Source organism: Notolabrus celidotus, chromosome 8, assembly GCF_009762535.1.
Source record: "Notolabrus celidotus isolate fNotCel1 chromosome 8, fNotCel1.pri, whole genome shotgun sequence".
Classification (NCBI taxonomy): Eukaryota; Metazoa; Chordata; class Actinopteri; order Labriformes; family Labridae; genus Notolabrus; species Notolabrus celidotus.
The window spans coordinates 12,266,056-12,282,793 of NC_048279.1; the positions used below are offsets into that span (position 1 = coordinate 12,266,056).

Sequence of the window (16,738 nt, forward strand, 5' to 3'; positions counted from 1 at the left end):
GAAACAATGCCAGGAAAACCATTTTGATCAAACAAGCTTGAAAATATAATGATCGGGACATGGTTGGATAGCGTTCATCTCAGAACTTAGTTGCAAGATGCAAGTAAAGTCCTGTTTCCAGATTTGCCATAAACTTATATTTTATAGTACAGTGGGTTACCATCTTCAAATTTGCCAAAATACATACTGACATTCAACGCATCACAACACATTGTGTCCCCTTTTGTTACACATATTCTCTAGATTAATAATAATAATAATTATCATAACAATATCATTTCAGCTAGGCCTAGTTCTAGCAGTAGTAGTGGTAGTAGTACTTATACATAGGGAGTAATAGTGGCCTGTGATGTAACAAATTGTATTAAAATTCTACCATAAAAATCTAATGTCTGGGTGTGAAGGAAAAACTCACAGTAGCACACAAGCTGTTTGTGCCTTTTATTAAAACTGCAAATAAAGCCAACATATCAATGTATGTACATCCTCATCACAGTCCTTCAGAATCAACTCCTATCAAGCTGAAGGATCGCCAGCAAGGATATAAACTGTGTTTATCATTATTTTTATTGTGCTCAAGTATCAGCATATTTTCCGTGCAAAAACAACAATCATACTGAGTGTTCTTTAAAAAGCAGTTTATGATACAAAAGTATCAGGATAGTGTCGTAATGATATTCTGATAATGGCTCTTGTAGAATACTTAATTCATATTACCAATTAACTTATATAAGCGTGCAGGAATCACGCTAAAACTAAAGAAATACTCAGAGATTACTAAAGATATACTCGGAGAGTGCCTCAAACATGGCAAGAAAGTGGACTTTAGCATATCCAAAATTACTTAAAGCTGTTCCAAAATAATGCACTGTATGCACTTAAGGTAGCACATTTACAATGTATTAATTACACCAAAATTAGATCAACTTTAGAATATGTATTTTTCACCCAGAGGACCTACGTGCTTGAAATTAAGAAATACAGTGAAGTAATGCAATAGATATCTTGATCCACTTCTGACTCTATCTATCCTAAGCTCTGGACTAGTGTATATGTTTTACTCTTAGGGTTGGGCATTGGGTGTTGTATTGCATCGTTTGATATTTTCTAGGATAACTATAGGTAGAAGGCCAGTTGATGACAATGTGCTGTCCAGCTAACTGACCATAGCACATTTGCATCATTTTGATGTTGAGAGACTGTCTTTTTAAATTTCAAATTAATTAAATTTTGTAGTTGTTGTTGAGTGTGTATGGCTCAGTTCCAACTTTTGCCTCTACACTTCCAATTCTTATCACCTGGGTTGGTTAACTAACCTGTGACATCTACTTAAAACATTGGACCCAGAAATTATTATTGGCTTGTAAGAGTTTGAACATTTTTGGCCACATACATCCCAATAGTGCCGTTGCCCATTTAGTCACATTTTGAACTTTTCTGTATCAGTTTCATTAGACATTTATATAACCAGCTTGAATATATGCTTACCATATGCTTACTGCTGTCTGTACAGAAGCAAACTTGACATTAGATTGGTAATATCATCAAAAGTTTTAACACCAGAAATGTACTCACCAACTTTTGAAAGCATTGTTTGAGGATATGAGAAAACCTTTGAGAATAAAAAACATGTTTTCACATGGATTTATTCATTACAAGAGTGTTACACAAAATACCTTTCTCACAGTTAAATACATAGATAAATTGTGGAATATTTTAATGATACAATAAAGCTGCAGTAAGCAGCAGAGAAAGGGATCATGGGCTTTCTCAAAAATAAACTTCATGTCAAAATATGAAACAGATAAAGTGCAGAAGCCACGGATTGTAAACCCTCTTGTGTTATTATAATCTTACCCAAAAAGCTTCACATTTTACAAATAATAGGTATAAAATAATAAATAAAATAAATAAAACTATTCTCTTGTTTCCAAGCTCAAGTCTTGTTTCCGTTCAACTGTTTGAGAGGGAGGCCAGCTCATGCAGGAGGAGAGCAAAGGATGGACGATCTTCTGGTTTCTAGGAAGAGAACAAAACATAAATCTGTTATAATGGAGAGTTCTTACAGTCTATGAGTTTCTTTTATGCAATCAATTATCCTTCTGCTTGTGCCCACCTCCTTCCAGCACCACTCCATCAGCTGGTGGACTGCGTCAGGGGCCAAGCGTGGCTTCAGGAGTCTCAGGCCAGCGTTCAGGGAGTCGACCACTTCAGCATTAGTGCGGTTCTCATAAGGAAGCCGGCCTTCAGTGAACACCTCCCACATCAGCACGCCTGAGGAGGCAGACTCCAGTTGTTACTTATAAAGTCATTAAGAACTACCCCAAGCATCTTTTTAAAAATAGTATCTTGAAGTTGGAGAGTTGAGATGTTTCCCTGCAATAGTAAGCTGGTGTCTATTGCAGTACTCCAGGTAGCATGTCAGGCTTTATCAAAACCAGGATAGGGTGTTTACACATAAAGGATAATCAGGATACTTTAAATTCACAATCATAACCAGGCTATTAGTATGCATGCAAACAACTCTTAGACAGCATTTATTCTTTTAAACTTTGAAGACAAACCAAATAAGTCACATGGTATCTGGTTGGTCCTTGGTATGGAGGTAATAATTCCCTCTTTCCAACCCCTAGTCTGTCCAGGCAGATGGCCGTCTAACATGAGTCTGGTTCTGCTCGAGGTTTCTGCCTGTTAAAAGGAAGTTTTTCCACGCCACTGTAGTTAAATACTGCAAAGTGCTCTGCTCGTGGTGGATTAAGATGAGATAAGACTGAGTCTTACCCTGTCTTGATGTTGGGTCTTCCCGGATGTCCTACCAAAATAATCTAACATAGTGTACGGTCTAGACCTGTTGTGATTTGGCGATATACAAATAAAGATTGATTGATTGATTAATAATTCCATCTAGCCCTTTTGCATCCACTAAAATGAAACCAGTTGACTTTATCTGCCTTAAGTATTAAGTTCAGTCTATTAGCATTCATTTCAAGTTCCTGCAAAAAGTACACTTATTTTCACCATCATCCTCTTTACAGTATTCATGAGTCTAAATGTACTGTTATAGCTGTTATTGTTGCTTTCTGTCTCTGTCCATCTCCCAACATCCAAACATGTTTTAGGCAGATGGCTGTCTAATATGATAATGGTTCTGCTCGAGGTTTCTGCCTGTAAAAATGAATTTTTCCTTCGCTCTGCTCATGGTGGATGAAGATGAGATAAGACTGAGTCTTGCCTGTAAGATAGGACTGGATCTGGATCGGTATACATGGGGACATAACCAGGTGTTGAAAAGATTAGCGACAGAGATTGAAAGTAGGAGACGATAGGTGAATTCAGGGTGTGATCAGGGAAAGAATGCAGCCATTCAGTTTGTCAGTGAAGGAGAGAAATGGTAGGTAATGGGAGGTAGTCTTTTAAGTAGGCACAAGCCAGATCAGCTAAAGGGTGGTAGTGATTGTGAGATGCAGGTAGACTTGGGAGGAAAACTTGTAGTGCCACAGGAGATCATTTCCACTAATCTGAGGCCTGACATAGTGCTCTGGTCAAGCCGTCAGCAAAAAGTTTATTACTGACAGCACCCTGGGAGGACTCAATGGAGGAGGCGTAGAAAAAGGAAAAAAGCTTAGGTACACAGAGTTGTCAGCAGAAACAGAGCAGTGAGGTTGGAAGGTTAGGGTTTGTCCAGTAGAAGTAGGATGTAGAGGGTTTGTAGCATGACCAACTCTCTCATTAATGGGAGAATTAGGAGTGTGGGACAGAATTGCGAAAGACAGTAAAGGAAATGTCAGACGAAGCAGTTAAAACAAATCAGTGGATCTGGATGAGAAGGAATAATGTCAGTTGGGGTCCGAAACAGAAATAAGAAAATATTCAGTGGGGGGGAGGTAGAGCACATAGCCTAGACCGGTGGGGATGAATTCTAGCATAGACCAGCATCTCATCTTGGCTCTGCCTCCCCTGTCTTCTAACACCTAGCTACAGACTCTTCTTGCTGTGTGTTGGGTGGTGGGGGCTGCTAGGGGCCAGGTGGCAGAGTAGGTAGTATCGATGTTGTCACTACCTGCGGCTGTTGCACACAGGCAAGCCACAACTTCTCAATCTTCAGTCCATGCCAAGCTAAACTGTAGCTCCCTGTTTAAACTCTTTCTTTTTGGCCATGGTCCTAAAGTATTACTGTCTTAAGATTACTGTAAATCCGAGGGTTGGCATTTCACCGTTCAAATAGCTGCCAATAATTGCAGTCTTTGGCACAAATATATGCACAACTAAATCCTTCTTATGTCTTGAAAAGTTGGAATCACTTCTGTCACTTCAGCTTATGCAACATGCTGTTGACGGCGGGGTGAAGGGTGTGACACAAAAATATGTTCCTTGACTCTTAGTGTCTATGAATATAGTAAAAATGTGTTTTAGTATGGAACCCCATAGTCAACGCAATATCACTAGCATAACAAAAACTCCAGGTACACAGTTTCAGTGGTTAAAGGAAAGCGAAAGAAAGATTGTTGCGCTGTATAACTAAAAACATGGCAAATCAGACACACAGACTAAAAAATAAATGCATGGAGATGAACTCATTAACTCACCGAAAGACCAGACGTCAGACTTGCTGCTGAACTTGCAGTATCTGATGACCTCTGGGGATGACCACTTGACAGGAAACTTGGAGCACTGGGAGCTTGTGTACTGATCATCCAGCACAAATCTACAGAGAGGAGAAATTATCGAGGAGTTTATTAATAAGTTCAAAGATCTTGGTTCAGTGGATAGTCCAAAAAGTGTGAAAAGCATACCTGGTCATACCAAAATCCGACACCTTCACCTCATTGTTCTTCGAAACAAGACAGTTCCTGGCAGCCTGCAGAGAAAAGAAGGATTAACTTCACAAACAGAAGCAGATTTACATCAAATAAATGTATCTTCTGTTGGATTACCAGATCTCTGTGAATAAAGTTGGAGCTCTCCAGGTAAGCCATCCCTTCACTGACATCCAGACACATCCCCATCATGGTGTCCTGAGATAAACAGCCCTTTTTGGCTCGCAGGTAGTCTGACAAACAGCCCTTCTCCATGAACTCAAACACCAGGCACATGGGGGAACGCTGGGTGCACACACCATACAGCTGGACTAGCTTATAGTGGTACAACCTCCTGTAAACAAAAACACAAATAAGAGGGGGGAAGTTTGCCAGAACAATATTAGTGTCTTTTTAAGTTTATTGGTCTAGCACTTATCAAAACCAGTGTTACATTGTCCTTCATTTGTTTAAACATGCAATAAAAAAAACCTCTAGGATCAATGTGAGAAAAACACAAGGGGACAGAATAAAAGAGGAAAACTTAAAACAATGGATGACTAAAAGAAATAATTAATAACTAAATGGGCACCATGAAGGAAATATGACAATTACAAGAAAGCTTTTCTAAAATAAGTCTTCAAAGGTGATTCAAAAGAAAATTCTTGTTTCACAAGACAGACCTCTGTTAGTTCTTGAGTGTGAGGTTTGAGTGGTTAAGATGCTACAGCTCAAATGTGCAGTTTAGTCTGGGGCCTCACCATGAAGTACTTCAAAAGTGAAACCTGAAAATAAATCCTAAAGAGTGTAATGTGTTCTCTTTTCTTGTTTTATATCTATCTATTTATTTATTTATTTATTTATTTATTTATTTATTTATTTATTTATTTATTTATTTATTTATTTATTATTATTTTAAGGGTCTTGTTGCTGATTTTGCACAATTTTGAGTCCATTTACTTTTTTCTGAGTTAAACCAAGTGGCAACTTACAATGTTAAAAAATGAAACCAAAGTGAAAGTGCAAAAAACTGCATGAGACCTATTCTAGCCAGCCTCAAGTTTGGGTTGATCAAAAGTGAGGCTGAGTCTGTTTTTCTAAAATAGGCTTCTCCATCATTTGGCTTCAGAATATCTTTCCAGGAACCAGTGGGTGGCATCACAGTGGCTGCGTCCATGTATAATACAGTGTAAGAGTTATACCTTTAAGAATACTTTTACAGTAGCCCAATGTTTAGAGGTTTAACTATGAATAAAAGCTTGTTTGGCAATTCAAATCAGCATTGATCATGTTCCAGAAATATTTTTGAGGTTGTACTAGCACGACTTGATGATGATGATGGTATGTTTTTTAAAACATTGAAGTTGGTGTTCAGGAGAACACTCTTGTTTTTGAGATTTTATATTAAATTATATGGGCCGGGGGAGTACTGGATTACAGGGTGCAACTTACTCAGACCAATTACAAGAAATACTATATGTTTAATTTTAGGAAATGTGTTAATATCCATATTTCTTTATATCTGCACTTTTATTAAAGCTGTCCCAGATAAACCTAGCGCAGCCTCCCAGTCATTAACTTGTGGTTGACTGTGACGAATGCTTCACTTAAATCCAGCACTATAAAGATACAGCTGCTGTTGATAAAAATAATTAAATACAAATAAAAAGGTGATCTCTTAGCAGACTAGAACTAGTCATACATTTAGTTGGGTTTTAATGCTTAGATGAGTTTCATTTAGAGGGTCCGTCAAAGAGTTTTGTAATAAAAGGTAGCGCTGAAATTAGTCTGTAGTCACAGCAGTTTGATAGATGTGGCCAGTCAGGAGGAAGATTTCAGTAACTGTGGGAAACTTACGTCATAACTCTCGCCTCATCTTTAAAATCCTCGTCTGACATGCACTCCTCTCTTATCATCTTCACCGCCACCTTCATATCCTTCCATTTCCCCTCCAACACAAGGCCAAACTGCCCGCTGCCTAACTCCTGACCCAGGGTCAGCTCCTCAGGGTCCACTTCCCACTGATCTGTGAACAGGATAAAAGATGGAATAACAGAGCATATTTGGGAACACAGCACATGTGCAAATTTAGATGAGTAGCTATTAAATTACAGATTTATTGATGTTTAAAATGATTGAAGCTTTGTGGCAGTTTCATGTTTGCTACCTCACAACAAAATGAGACTGAACACACCCAGAGTATATGATACATGTGTGGTTCACTAGAGGTCAGCAAAAACAAGCTTCTTTGTTCAGCTTAAGCTATGACTACTTTGAAATCCTGTTCATCCAGCTGACCCATTCACACAACAGCGCATAGTCTAACCTTTCAGGGGATCAGCGGGGTCAAGGGAGCAGCTCTTGTCTAAGGAGACAGGGTGCCTCAAACGTGTTATCAATCCTGTCACGCACACACACAACAAACATGACAAAAAACACACATAAAGTCATTTAGATTACATCTCAGACCATTTCCCTTCTGATCTACTTGATACTGTGTTTATAAGATTGTTACTGTGGCATGCAGAATGCCAGCTCTTGCCTGCGGCGTTGTGTTGGTGGTAATGAATGAGTTCAGGAATGGTGCTGAACAGGTACTTCTCTGCCAAGTAATATGTGGCCTCTCCTGTTTCTGCCTGTCTGATTTGGTAATGTTTCACCCTCGGATTCTTCTCCCCGTTTGACCTTAAGACAATAAATAGAATCTCTTGTGTTAGAAATTATTAATGCTTACAAATGGAGTATTCAAAGTGTGAAATGTTCGCAGAAAAGCTCTATTAATGTGTTAAAAAAGGCATTCATATAAAGTGAGATTAGGGTGAAATTGTGCATAAGGCATGTGAAGGTATAAATTAATTTTCCAGCATGTAATGCTTTACTCAAAGATTCTATCAAATGTTCTCAAGTATTATCTCACAATCACATATCTTTAAAATAAGCATGAAGGAAGTCGAAGTACCCTGGTGCCTTGGTGAAGACTGACACTGTGTACACTCCTGCCTGCCTCGAGTCACGCACCATGAATGCGCCTTCTTTTCCCTAGAAAATAGATAGTTCAAAACACATATATTCATCTAAGTTAGTTAAAACATTGCTAATGTTACATGTTAGACAAGCTTGTACAGTGTTTGTATGTTCCGCATCCCCGACCGAGTGCTATTTTCAAGTACTGAAAGCTAAAAAGCTGTTCCACCTCCTGCTTGCAAAACTCAGCAAAGCACCAAACAGCAGGAAATTCATATTTGTGGTTGTGAGACATTTTTCCTGTCCTATGCCATGTCACATTCTTGTTGCACAGGTGCATTTGCATTAATTTTGCAAATGCAACAAATGCTGTAGGTGGCACAGTCAAAGCAAAACAGCACAGCGTCGCACAAGAGCAACATCCTGCTAATTATTTACCTAATGATTATTTAGAGCATTTTTTTGTTGTCAAACCACAGCTGGAGGTTTAAACTGATTAAATTGAGTAATTACTGCATCCTTAAACAAAGAAATTATATTTTACCTCTTTCATTAACAAATCCTCTGCTTCCCCTCTGGTTATGTTTTTGTTGTACCATCTGTTGGAAGACAAATTGACCACACATAATTCAACTCAATGAAGGACTTCATAGATTTGAACACATCTGCTTCAAAGAAAAATTAAATCAAACTCACTCAAATCTCTCAAAGTTTTTGCCTTGTTTTAAAGCTACATAAGTGCTGGGTACAAAGCCGTGGTTCCTGACAGGGTCAGATAAGGAAAAACAATCATCACATACTGTAGCCATCCTTTTTTCAGTTTATCTTATCCTGAGTCTTTTATTTACCCCTGTTCATCCTCTATCGCCCACCACTCAGAGTGGTTGCCGTTAATCAGGATGTACTCCTGGTCTTTCTGAAGAGGCAAGTCATCGTCTCCCTGAGGTGTGTAGTCTTGTAGAGCAATGACCATCCTCTGTCCGTCATCCTGGGGATCAGACTGGCAGAGACACATGACAATAATAATCTAGACACATGCTTTGTGTTTGTAAAACAATAACTTTTTTTGTATTTTATCACATTAAAGCTATTTTTACACTTCACACAAAAGAAACAGAGGAAAATGTAAAATGAAAGCAATCATATTCTGTCATATCACGTCATCCGGTGTCTTTAACTTATTTAGACAATAAAATATATCAAACTGAGCAGCTAAGAAATAAAATCAACCAAGCCGTAACCACAGGTGTGTTTACTAAGAGCAATACAAACGTTTGTTAGAGGTAAAGATGCCTTAAAATTAGATATGGAACATTTCTGACAAGAATGAGAACTTTCAGCCAAAGAGGCAACAGATCAAAAATCAAATACTTTTTCTTGTAGTTTCAAAGTATGGATTAACTGCTTTGACATTTTAACAATACTTATCACTCAAGCTTTACAAAGACATACATCTGGATCTGGGAGAAGAGGAAGAGGCTTTTTAGAAGCTGTGGAGAAAGGGAGAAATCAGAAAAAGGAAGTTGGAAAACTGTTACGGCAAATTCTAATGTACTGAATAACAAGCTTACGCCAGGTGTTGCTACTGAGCTATGCAGCATAATTGAGTTAACATAAGAATTAAGAATTGTCCTTTGAATATTGCCCTCGGTACATATGTATTAAAGTGAAGAGTTAAAATAATACAAACCATAGCCCACTGGGTCATACACATTACAACCTGCTGCCAGTTTCTCTGTTTGTTGGCAGCATCGCCACTTTCCATCCATCCAGAAGTTCGGGTGGTATTTTGCAACTAAATTGTTGTGTTTAGTCTCTATGTGTTGGGGCAGAATAACAGACAAATCAGGGTTATGATTTTAAGTAATCTGCAGTAATCTAGCCAAGGGTTTCAAAAATGTGTTGTCTGAAGTGTGATGGCTCCAACTTCTCACCCTCTTTCAGAGCTCTGACCCATCTCTGACGACAATCGTTGTCTGGAGCGAAAATGTAGAGGTAGAGGTTGTTGTGAAACACCTGTAGGAATATTTGTGTCTGAGGTAAGGCTTCTTTGTTATTGTATTAGGTCAAACCTATATTGCTTATTCCTACATTATATCTACCATATATAGCACTTTGTAACTGTAGTGTGATTGTATGCATGCTTTAAGAAAATGTGAACCTCACCTGAAAAGGGTATTTATAGTCGCATGGTATGGAGACATCACTACACACAATCTCCGCACACTTGATTGCATGCAGCTTGATGCAACCCTTCACCATTGGCTTTTTCTAAAAGAACATAATACTCACTTTATGTGTTATACATATGAAGGATATGATTCAGATTTAAGTAGCTTTGTATGGACCCAGCTTCCAGATAGTGGATTTTTATATAATTTTTACATTTATATAGCCTCTCTAGACATTGATAAAAAGCATAAACTTACCCCAGGACGGCGTTCAGAATACTTCAGATCTTGGGTGTCCAATACAAAAAACCTTTCCTTGTAGTTGCAAGGGGATGTTCTTTTCTTTTGTTGAGATTTTTTAATCATAGTTCCCTTCAAAATCACCCTGGGGAACATGATTACAGCCTCAAACGACACTATGAGAAACAGTGGAAGGTTCTGACTTACAGAGATAGAGAGAGAGAGATAGAGAGAGAGAGAGAATGAGCGCCTTGCAGTGACAGAAAAAAAGCAGCGAATGGTAACTTGATAGAAGCTCTAGAGCTTCCGGCAAAAAGTTGTTGCACTCGGTAAACCACATCCACGGCACAATAGGTTGTGCAAGCAAACAAACACACACACACAGTCACACACATACACACCCACACACGAACTACACATTGCACTTCTATGTACTTTCACTGAGGATGTTGCAATAAGTCAGCAGATAGAGAGGGATTTTTGAATCCCTGCTATTACAAACATTTTCCACCAAAGCTTGAAAATGATAACTGGTATTATACAGACTTCTTGTCTGAATGCATACAGAGATCAGGGTGTTCATTTCACAAAATAAATAGTAAATATATAAAATAAACACCTCTGAAGTCTGAAACTTCAACTAATGTGTTGTAAAGGGGATGTTACAGGACTGTCAGGTATTGTAATGAAGTGGTGCATTTAACAGTTTTGCCTGTAGGCTATTTTTTTTTTTTTTTTAGAATTTGTATTTTTTTTCTCTTTTTTTATGTTCAAGAGTGTTTCTTATCCATCTCCTTACCATAAACAGACAAATACAGAGCGTTTCTATTTGTGATGGGATATATTTAGTTTTGTTTTAAACACTTTTTTTTATCAATTCCTACTTTAACAAAGATATGATAAAAGTGTTAATGAATAATACAAGTATAAGAAAAAAAAAAAGTTCATCAAGTGTCTACATGGATGTGTCAGCACCACAATCAGGAAAACTGACCTAAAGTTGTCACATGCTTAGTCTAGCCAATGGAATTGCAACTGACCAGGGTGCGGGATGTTGTTTAGGCAAAGAACAAACTAAAGAATTGATCTAAAAAGAAATGATGAAGAAGTAGCAGAGCATATGGGACAGAGATACTCAACTCAACTCTCAACTCAACTTTATTTATATAGGACCTTTCATAAAAACATGCAGCCCAAAGTGCTTCTCAGAACAACAGAGAGACAGAAAACAACAGCAATGCTAAAATTGTAAGTGGCATGATTATATATGAAGCTAGCTTGAAAGAAAATATTACAATGTACATAAAGCTTCCAGAGCACAAGGGTTTATTATAAAAAAACAGAAGGGAGGAGACAGCTTTAACTAGACTGAGGTTTGACCAAACATGTTTGAATTAGGTAAAAGTCAATCAGATTAATGTTCGGAATGTAAAATCACAAAAAGTGATGTAGAAATAATGGGAAGAAATGATAAGGCTATATCAAAAATCAATAAGGCAGGGAAAACATGGGATCTTGAGGGTTTGCTGGGAACAGCAGGAGGAGGGGTAACAAAAGTATAGAATGCTGCTGAGAGATATTTGAGGGATTGAGGGATTTATACAGTGAGTGGTTATTTCCAGTGGTGGACAGTAACAAAGTAAATTTACTTGAGTACTGTACTAAAGTACATTTTTGGAGTAAGCCTATCTGTACTTTACTTGAGTGTTACTTTTGTGGGGAACTTATTACTTTTACTCCACTACATTCAGAAGACAATTATTGAACTTTTTACTCCTCTACATTTCTATCAGTGATCTAGTTACTCACTACTTTTGCATTGAAGTCAGCTCATGAATTTCCTTCTGTTTTCTGAAATCTGATCCCTTGGTTAAACATGGAACAAACACAGAGCAGATTTCACTCAGATCAGGCTGTTCATTTAGAGGTGGTAATGATGGCTATAATTCACCACCTGAGCACCCATGGTCATATATTCAGCCCATGTTAGAGGTTTTTGAAATTAAGAATGATACGCATCATTTGAAATGTTCACCCTGTTTCCCACTCTGCGCAAACATACAATAATTCACTGTCCAACCTGAGAAAGCGTGTTGAGCTACGTAACATTTGTTTCATTTCAAATGAACATTTCAAACTACATTTTCTGTGCTTGGATAGCTTAGTTGCTTTTTTGAGAAGGCTATATCTGCATTGCCTTTACAATGCTTGGCAGTACCTGCATCCAAATGGACTTGAAGCACTTTGTTATACTCTTACTGATCTTGTTTCCTCTTGTCTAGATCTTTGCTTGTGTTGTTCTTGTTCTTGTATGTACGTCACTTTGGATTAAACCTATGTATTCTTGACTACACTGATATTGTGAAAAAACAACCTTATGAGATTTTTTAAGAAGTACTTTGAATACTTAAAAATAATATGGTATGTAATATGACCATGAGTTGTAGTTAGAATAATGTAATATAACATAATATAATAATGATCTATACTTGACTTGACTTAAGTAATGAGGCTATGTACTTTGTCCACCACTGGTTATTTCAAATGTTTTTTTTTCTTTTTGCATAATGCTGTCTTATAACTTGCACTACATACACAGTAGGTGGCAGTATGCACGATGTGAGTCATGGTTGCACCCTGACGTAAAACTAAATGAAGAAGGAAACCGGACATTTACGTCAGTGTAGGAAAGCAGCAAATCTAGTGATGCGCTTCTAGCCGGTTAGAAACATCAGGCACAGTTAATATAGAAAGTCTAATTTCATCCACAAAGCAGCGAACTCTTTAAAAGGTATGTAGAAGCACATTTTCTACATTTGGTTTCAGATTTTCGAGCTTGTAACTGCTTTGCTGATATTAGCAGCTATAATGCTAGCCCAAAAAGCTAACTAAGTTAACTACGTTCGTTTTTAAAACGCTGGACATGTATTTTAAGATAAATGTTCAACAAGGGGCTTTGAATAGTTTATCAAAAAATATAAGCGGGATTTATTTCGGTGGGCCAGGAAGCCGCTGAGTTACCTAGCATCTTTCTTGTAACAGTAGGCCTCATCCATAACTATAAACACCAGAAAAAGACACATCAGGTAAACTACTCTTCCTTCATTTAAGTCATGTAAGCGTAAAAATGTAATTAAAAAACTCACCACTCCGGTGGAATACAGCAGTCAGAAGTGTCCACGATTGTTTGCAAACAAAATTAAAAGCAAGATGCAAGCTATTAGTGTAAACTTTTTCCAAAGCTGCATCGTTGTCACATCACAGGCTAGTCAGCTCATCTACTCACTTTAACTCCATCAGATTAAAGTCAGTGAATGTTTATGGACACCTAGAATGTGTGTGACAGCTGCAGGTAGTGGTCAATATGCAGACTTCAATATATACTATATACATGCAAAATAAAAAGAGGCCAATAAATCACGTCCTACAAATATTTCTTTGATTTATTTACTTAACCAGGAGAAAACCACACTGAGATTAAAAATCTATTTTTCAAGTGTTTCCTGGCCAAGATCTGCAGCAGCACATTCCAGAAAAGTTACAGACAAACAACACATAATTCTAAAATATTACAACATATCGTGGGTTTCAGAACAAAAGTCATCTGTCAAAGCAACTACAAACTGAAGCATCTTCCTCAAGAGCCTTCAGTCCGCTTATAAAAACATTTAAAGAGACAGTCTCACTCAAACTCAACTCAACTTTATTTATATAGCACCTTTCATACATAAAAACATGTAGCCAAAAGCAGTTTCACAGAATAACAGAGAGACAGAAAACAACAGCAATAGTAAAATTATAAAAGGCATGATTATAAATAAAATTCTTAAAAATAAAATAAAGTCAATACAATAAAATAAATAAAATAAGAGTGGAAAGAAAAGTTAAAAATAAGGTAGCGTTAACAAGCTCAGATGAATTCAAGAAATAAATAGATAAATAAATAATTAAATAAGATAAATATATGTTAAAGCAATGATTCAAATAATAACAGTTAAATAATAATAAAAATAATAATGCAGTTCAGGGCTAAAAATAAATTACTCCAAATTAAAAGCTAGATTAAAAAGGTAAGTCTTAAGTTTACTTTTAAAAACACCCAGAGAGCTCGCCGTTCTGATGTCCAGAGGCACAGAGTTCCACAGCTTAGGGGAGTAACAACAGAAAGCTCTCTGGCCGGCGCTTGTTTGAGACACATGAGGAACATTTAAAAACCAAGGCTCTCCTGAAACAGGTTCCAGGCTGCAGGAGCAGCATATCTAAAACTCTTTTTACCCATTTCAAGACGCACTCTGGGGACTGAAAGCAAAAGCAAGTTTTGTGACTGGGTCACAAAGCAGAGACTGTAGCTTCCAGTATTTTTTTAATTAATAAATTCGCATATATACGAGGGAAGCAATTTAAGAATTGCCTTATAAACAAGGACATGCCCGCGATGTAGCCTACGGGTAGACAATGCAGTCCAGCCAACTCGAGCATACAGGGAGCAGTGATGGGTTAGAGATTTAAAACCTGTAACGAACCTCAGAGCTCCAGGAAAAACGGTGTCCAGAGAGTGAAGGCAATGAGTGGATGCATGCATATATAAAACATCACCATAATCAATCAAAGGCATGAAGGTAGCATCAACAAGTTTTTTCTTTGCGGCAAAAGAAAAACGTGACTTGTGTCTGAAATAGAAACCCAACCTCACCTTCAACTTCTTAACGAGCTGTTGAATGTGAAGCTTAAAGGACAGTGAATCAGACATAAACACCATCACACATTTTCAATAACTTTAAGGGGCCCATCGGTTGAAAATATGTGCTCATTTTGTCCTCTACGTGCATTACGCTTAACCTACTTGACTAAAAGTTCTCAGTTTAAGCATGTCCAACTTTTTCCCACTCTTAGATACGTTTGAATTCAGTATCCAAGAATCCGATTTTTTGAGAGGGTTCTGCTGTTAATCTGTTTTGCTACCTTCACGTACTGCTTTCAACAACTGACTCTACTGCTGTTGTTTCCAAAAACAGGCTGATTAACATTTCATGTGTCTGTTTCAGGTCAGCATCATGGGTGAACCACAGCAGGTTAGCGCCCTGCCTCCCCCGCCTATGCAGTACATTAAAGAGTACACAGATGAAAACATCCGCAAGGGCCTGGCACCAAAGCCACCTCCGCCCATCAGAGATAGCTACATGATGTTTGGCAACCAGTTCCAGTGTGATGACCTTATCATCCGGCCTCTGGAGAACCAAGGCATCGAGAGGCTCCATCCTAAGCAGTTTGACCACAAACGGGAGCTCAAGAAACTCAACATGTCCATACTTGTGAACTTCCTGGATCTTCTGGATATACTTATCAAGAGCCCTGGAAGTATAAAGCGTGAAGAGAAGTTGGAGGACTTGAAGCTTCTGTTTGTTCATTTGCACCACCTGATAAATGAATACAGGCCACATCAGGCCAGGGAGACACTGAGGGTGATGATGGAGGTGCAGAAGAGACAGAGGCTAGACACAGCAGAGAGGTTCCAGAAACACCTGGAGAGGGTAGTGGAGATGATCCAGGGTTGCCTCGCCTCCTTACCTGATGACTTACCACAGATGGAGGGTGCAGACGGAGCTAGTGATGGGACAAGGACTGTGTCTGCTGCTGCTGGTGTTGGTAGCTCCTCTGGGCAAGCCCCAAGGCTAAAAACTGAACCAATGGATGTGGAGGAAGCAGGTGGCAGCTGTATGGCAGTAGGTCAGCAGGACAAGAGTGTCCCCACTTCAAAGAGAGACAAAACGTGGGACAAGGATGCAGCTATGTGTAGCATTATAGATGAAATAGCTTAGTTGTTGAGTGGTTGTGTTTCTTTTTGTACATCATTACTTCCCTTGTCTTTCTTTACTGTAATATGAACAAGTATGAAGTTTCCTGTTATTTCATCGAGCCTAAAACCTGTATAGAGGTGAATTGTTGTTTTATTTAAAAGCTGTCTTGTATATATTATTAAAGAGTTCCTGTAAAGACATTGAGGAACTTGAACTATCACACAAATAAACTGGGATTACATCTTTCAAATTTTGTAATAAAACCAATAAAGACATTTCTCATTACTGTCACTACTGCCCAGTATTTCTATTGAACCTGAATGTTTTTAGGGAATCTCCATCAAAAGTATGTAAATCATTTACACGAGTGACATGCAGTTATGCTCACAAAGCACTCTGTCACTGTGGCTGGCACACTCTAATCCGGATAGAGAGGTAACGAAAAGGTTGTTATGTATAGACCAGTACAATTGTTACTCCTCCCTCCCTCAATCTCTTTAACCTCAAGTATACATTAAAGCTCCTTAGAGTAAAAGCAGTGATTTGTTGGCTTGTCTGTGTGACAGTTTCTATGACACAAACACTTGCATAATTTCTATTTTTCTGTTCTTATAAGATCAAACTTTCTTAAGAGGCAAGTCCTCAGGAGATGAAATTGAGAAGTGAAATTTAGAGTTTTATCTATGTACGTTCCTTTAGATCACTAAAACAGTGTATGCTTGTGTACCTCAGTGTTCTACAGTATAAATAAACTCCAGCTTGTATGTAA

General features: G+C 38.0%; 2 protein-coding genes across 3 annotated transcripts; one reads left to right on the forward strand and one right to left on the reverse strand.

The window, feature by feature from the left end:
* Nucleotides 1–1,628: 1,628 nt before the first annotated feature.
* Nucleotides 1,629–13,503, reverse strand: itk (IL2 inducible T cell kinase). 2 transcript variants are annotated; one of them, XM_034690446.1, is made up of 18 exons: nt 13,318–13,503; nt 10,190–10,369; nt 9,927–10,031; nt 9,695–9,776; nt 9,451–9,576; nt 9,213–9,250; nt 8,609–8,760; nt 8,457–8,522; nt 8,305–8,359; nt 7,756–7,835; nt 7,339–7,481; nt 7,123–7,197; nt 6,654–6,822; nt 4,935–5,151; nt 4,794–4,858; nt 4,587–4,705; nt 2,117–2,274; nt 1,629–2,019 (listed from the first exon to the last, which is right to left on the reverse strand). In XM_034690446.1, the coding sequence occupies exons 2-18, from the start codon at nt 10,325–10,327 to the stop codon at nt 1,954–1,956; spliced, it is 1,854 nt and encodes a 617-aa protein (XP_034546337.1). In that variant the 5' UTR covers nt 10,328–10,369; nt 13,318–13,503; the 3' UTR covers nt 1,629–1,953. The 2 variants fall into 2 exon arrangements, with proteins under 2 accessions (XP_034546337.1, XP_034546338.1); XM_034690447.1 differs by having other exon boundaries at nt 10,190–10,373.
* med7 (mediator complex subunit 7) lies at nt 12,793–16,260 on the forward strand. The gene is made up of 2 exons (XM_034690448.1): nt 12,793–12,962; nt 15,217–16,260. Exon 2 carries the CDS (start codon nt 15,226–15,228, stop codon nt 15,988–15,990), a length of 765 nt encoding a protein of 254 aa, XP_034546339.1. The 5' UTR covers nt 12,793–12,962; nt 15,217–15,225; the 3' UTR covers nt 15,991–16,260.
* The last annotated feature ends 478 nt before the right edge of the window (nt 16,261–16,738 follow it).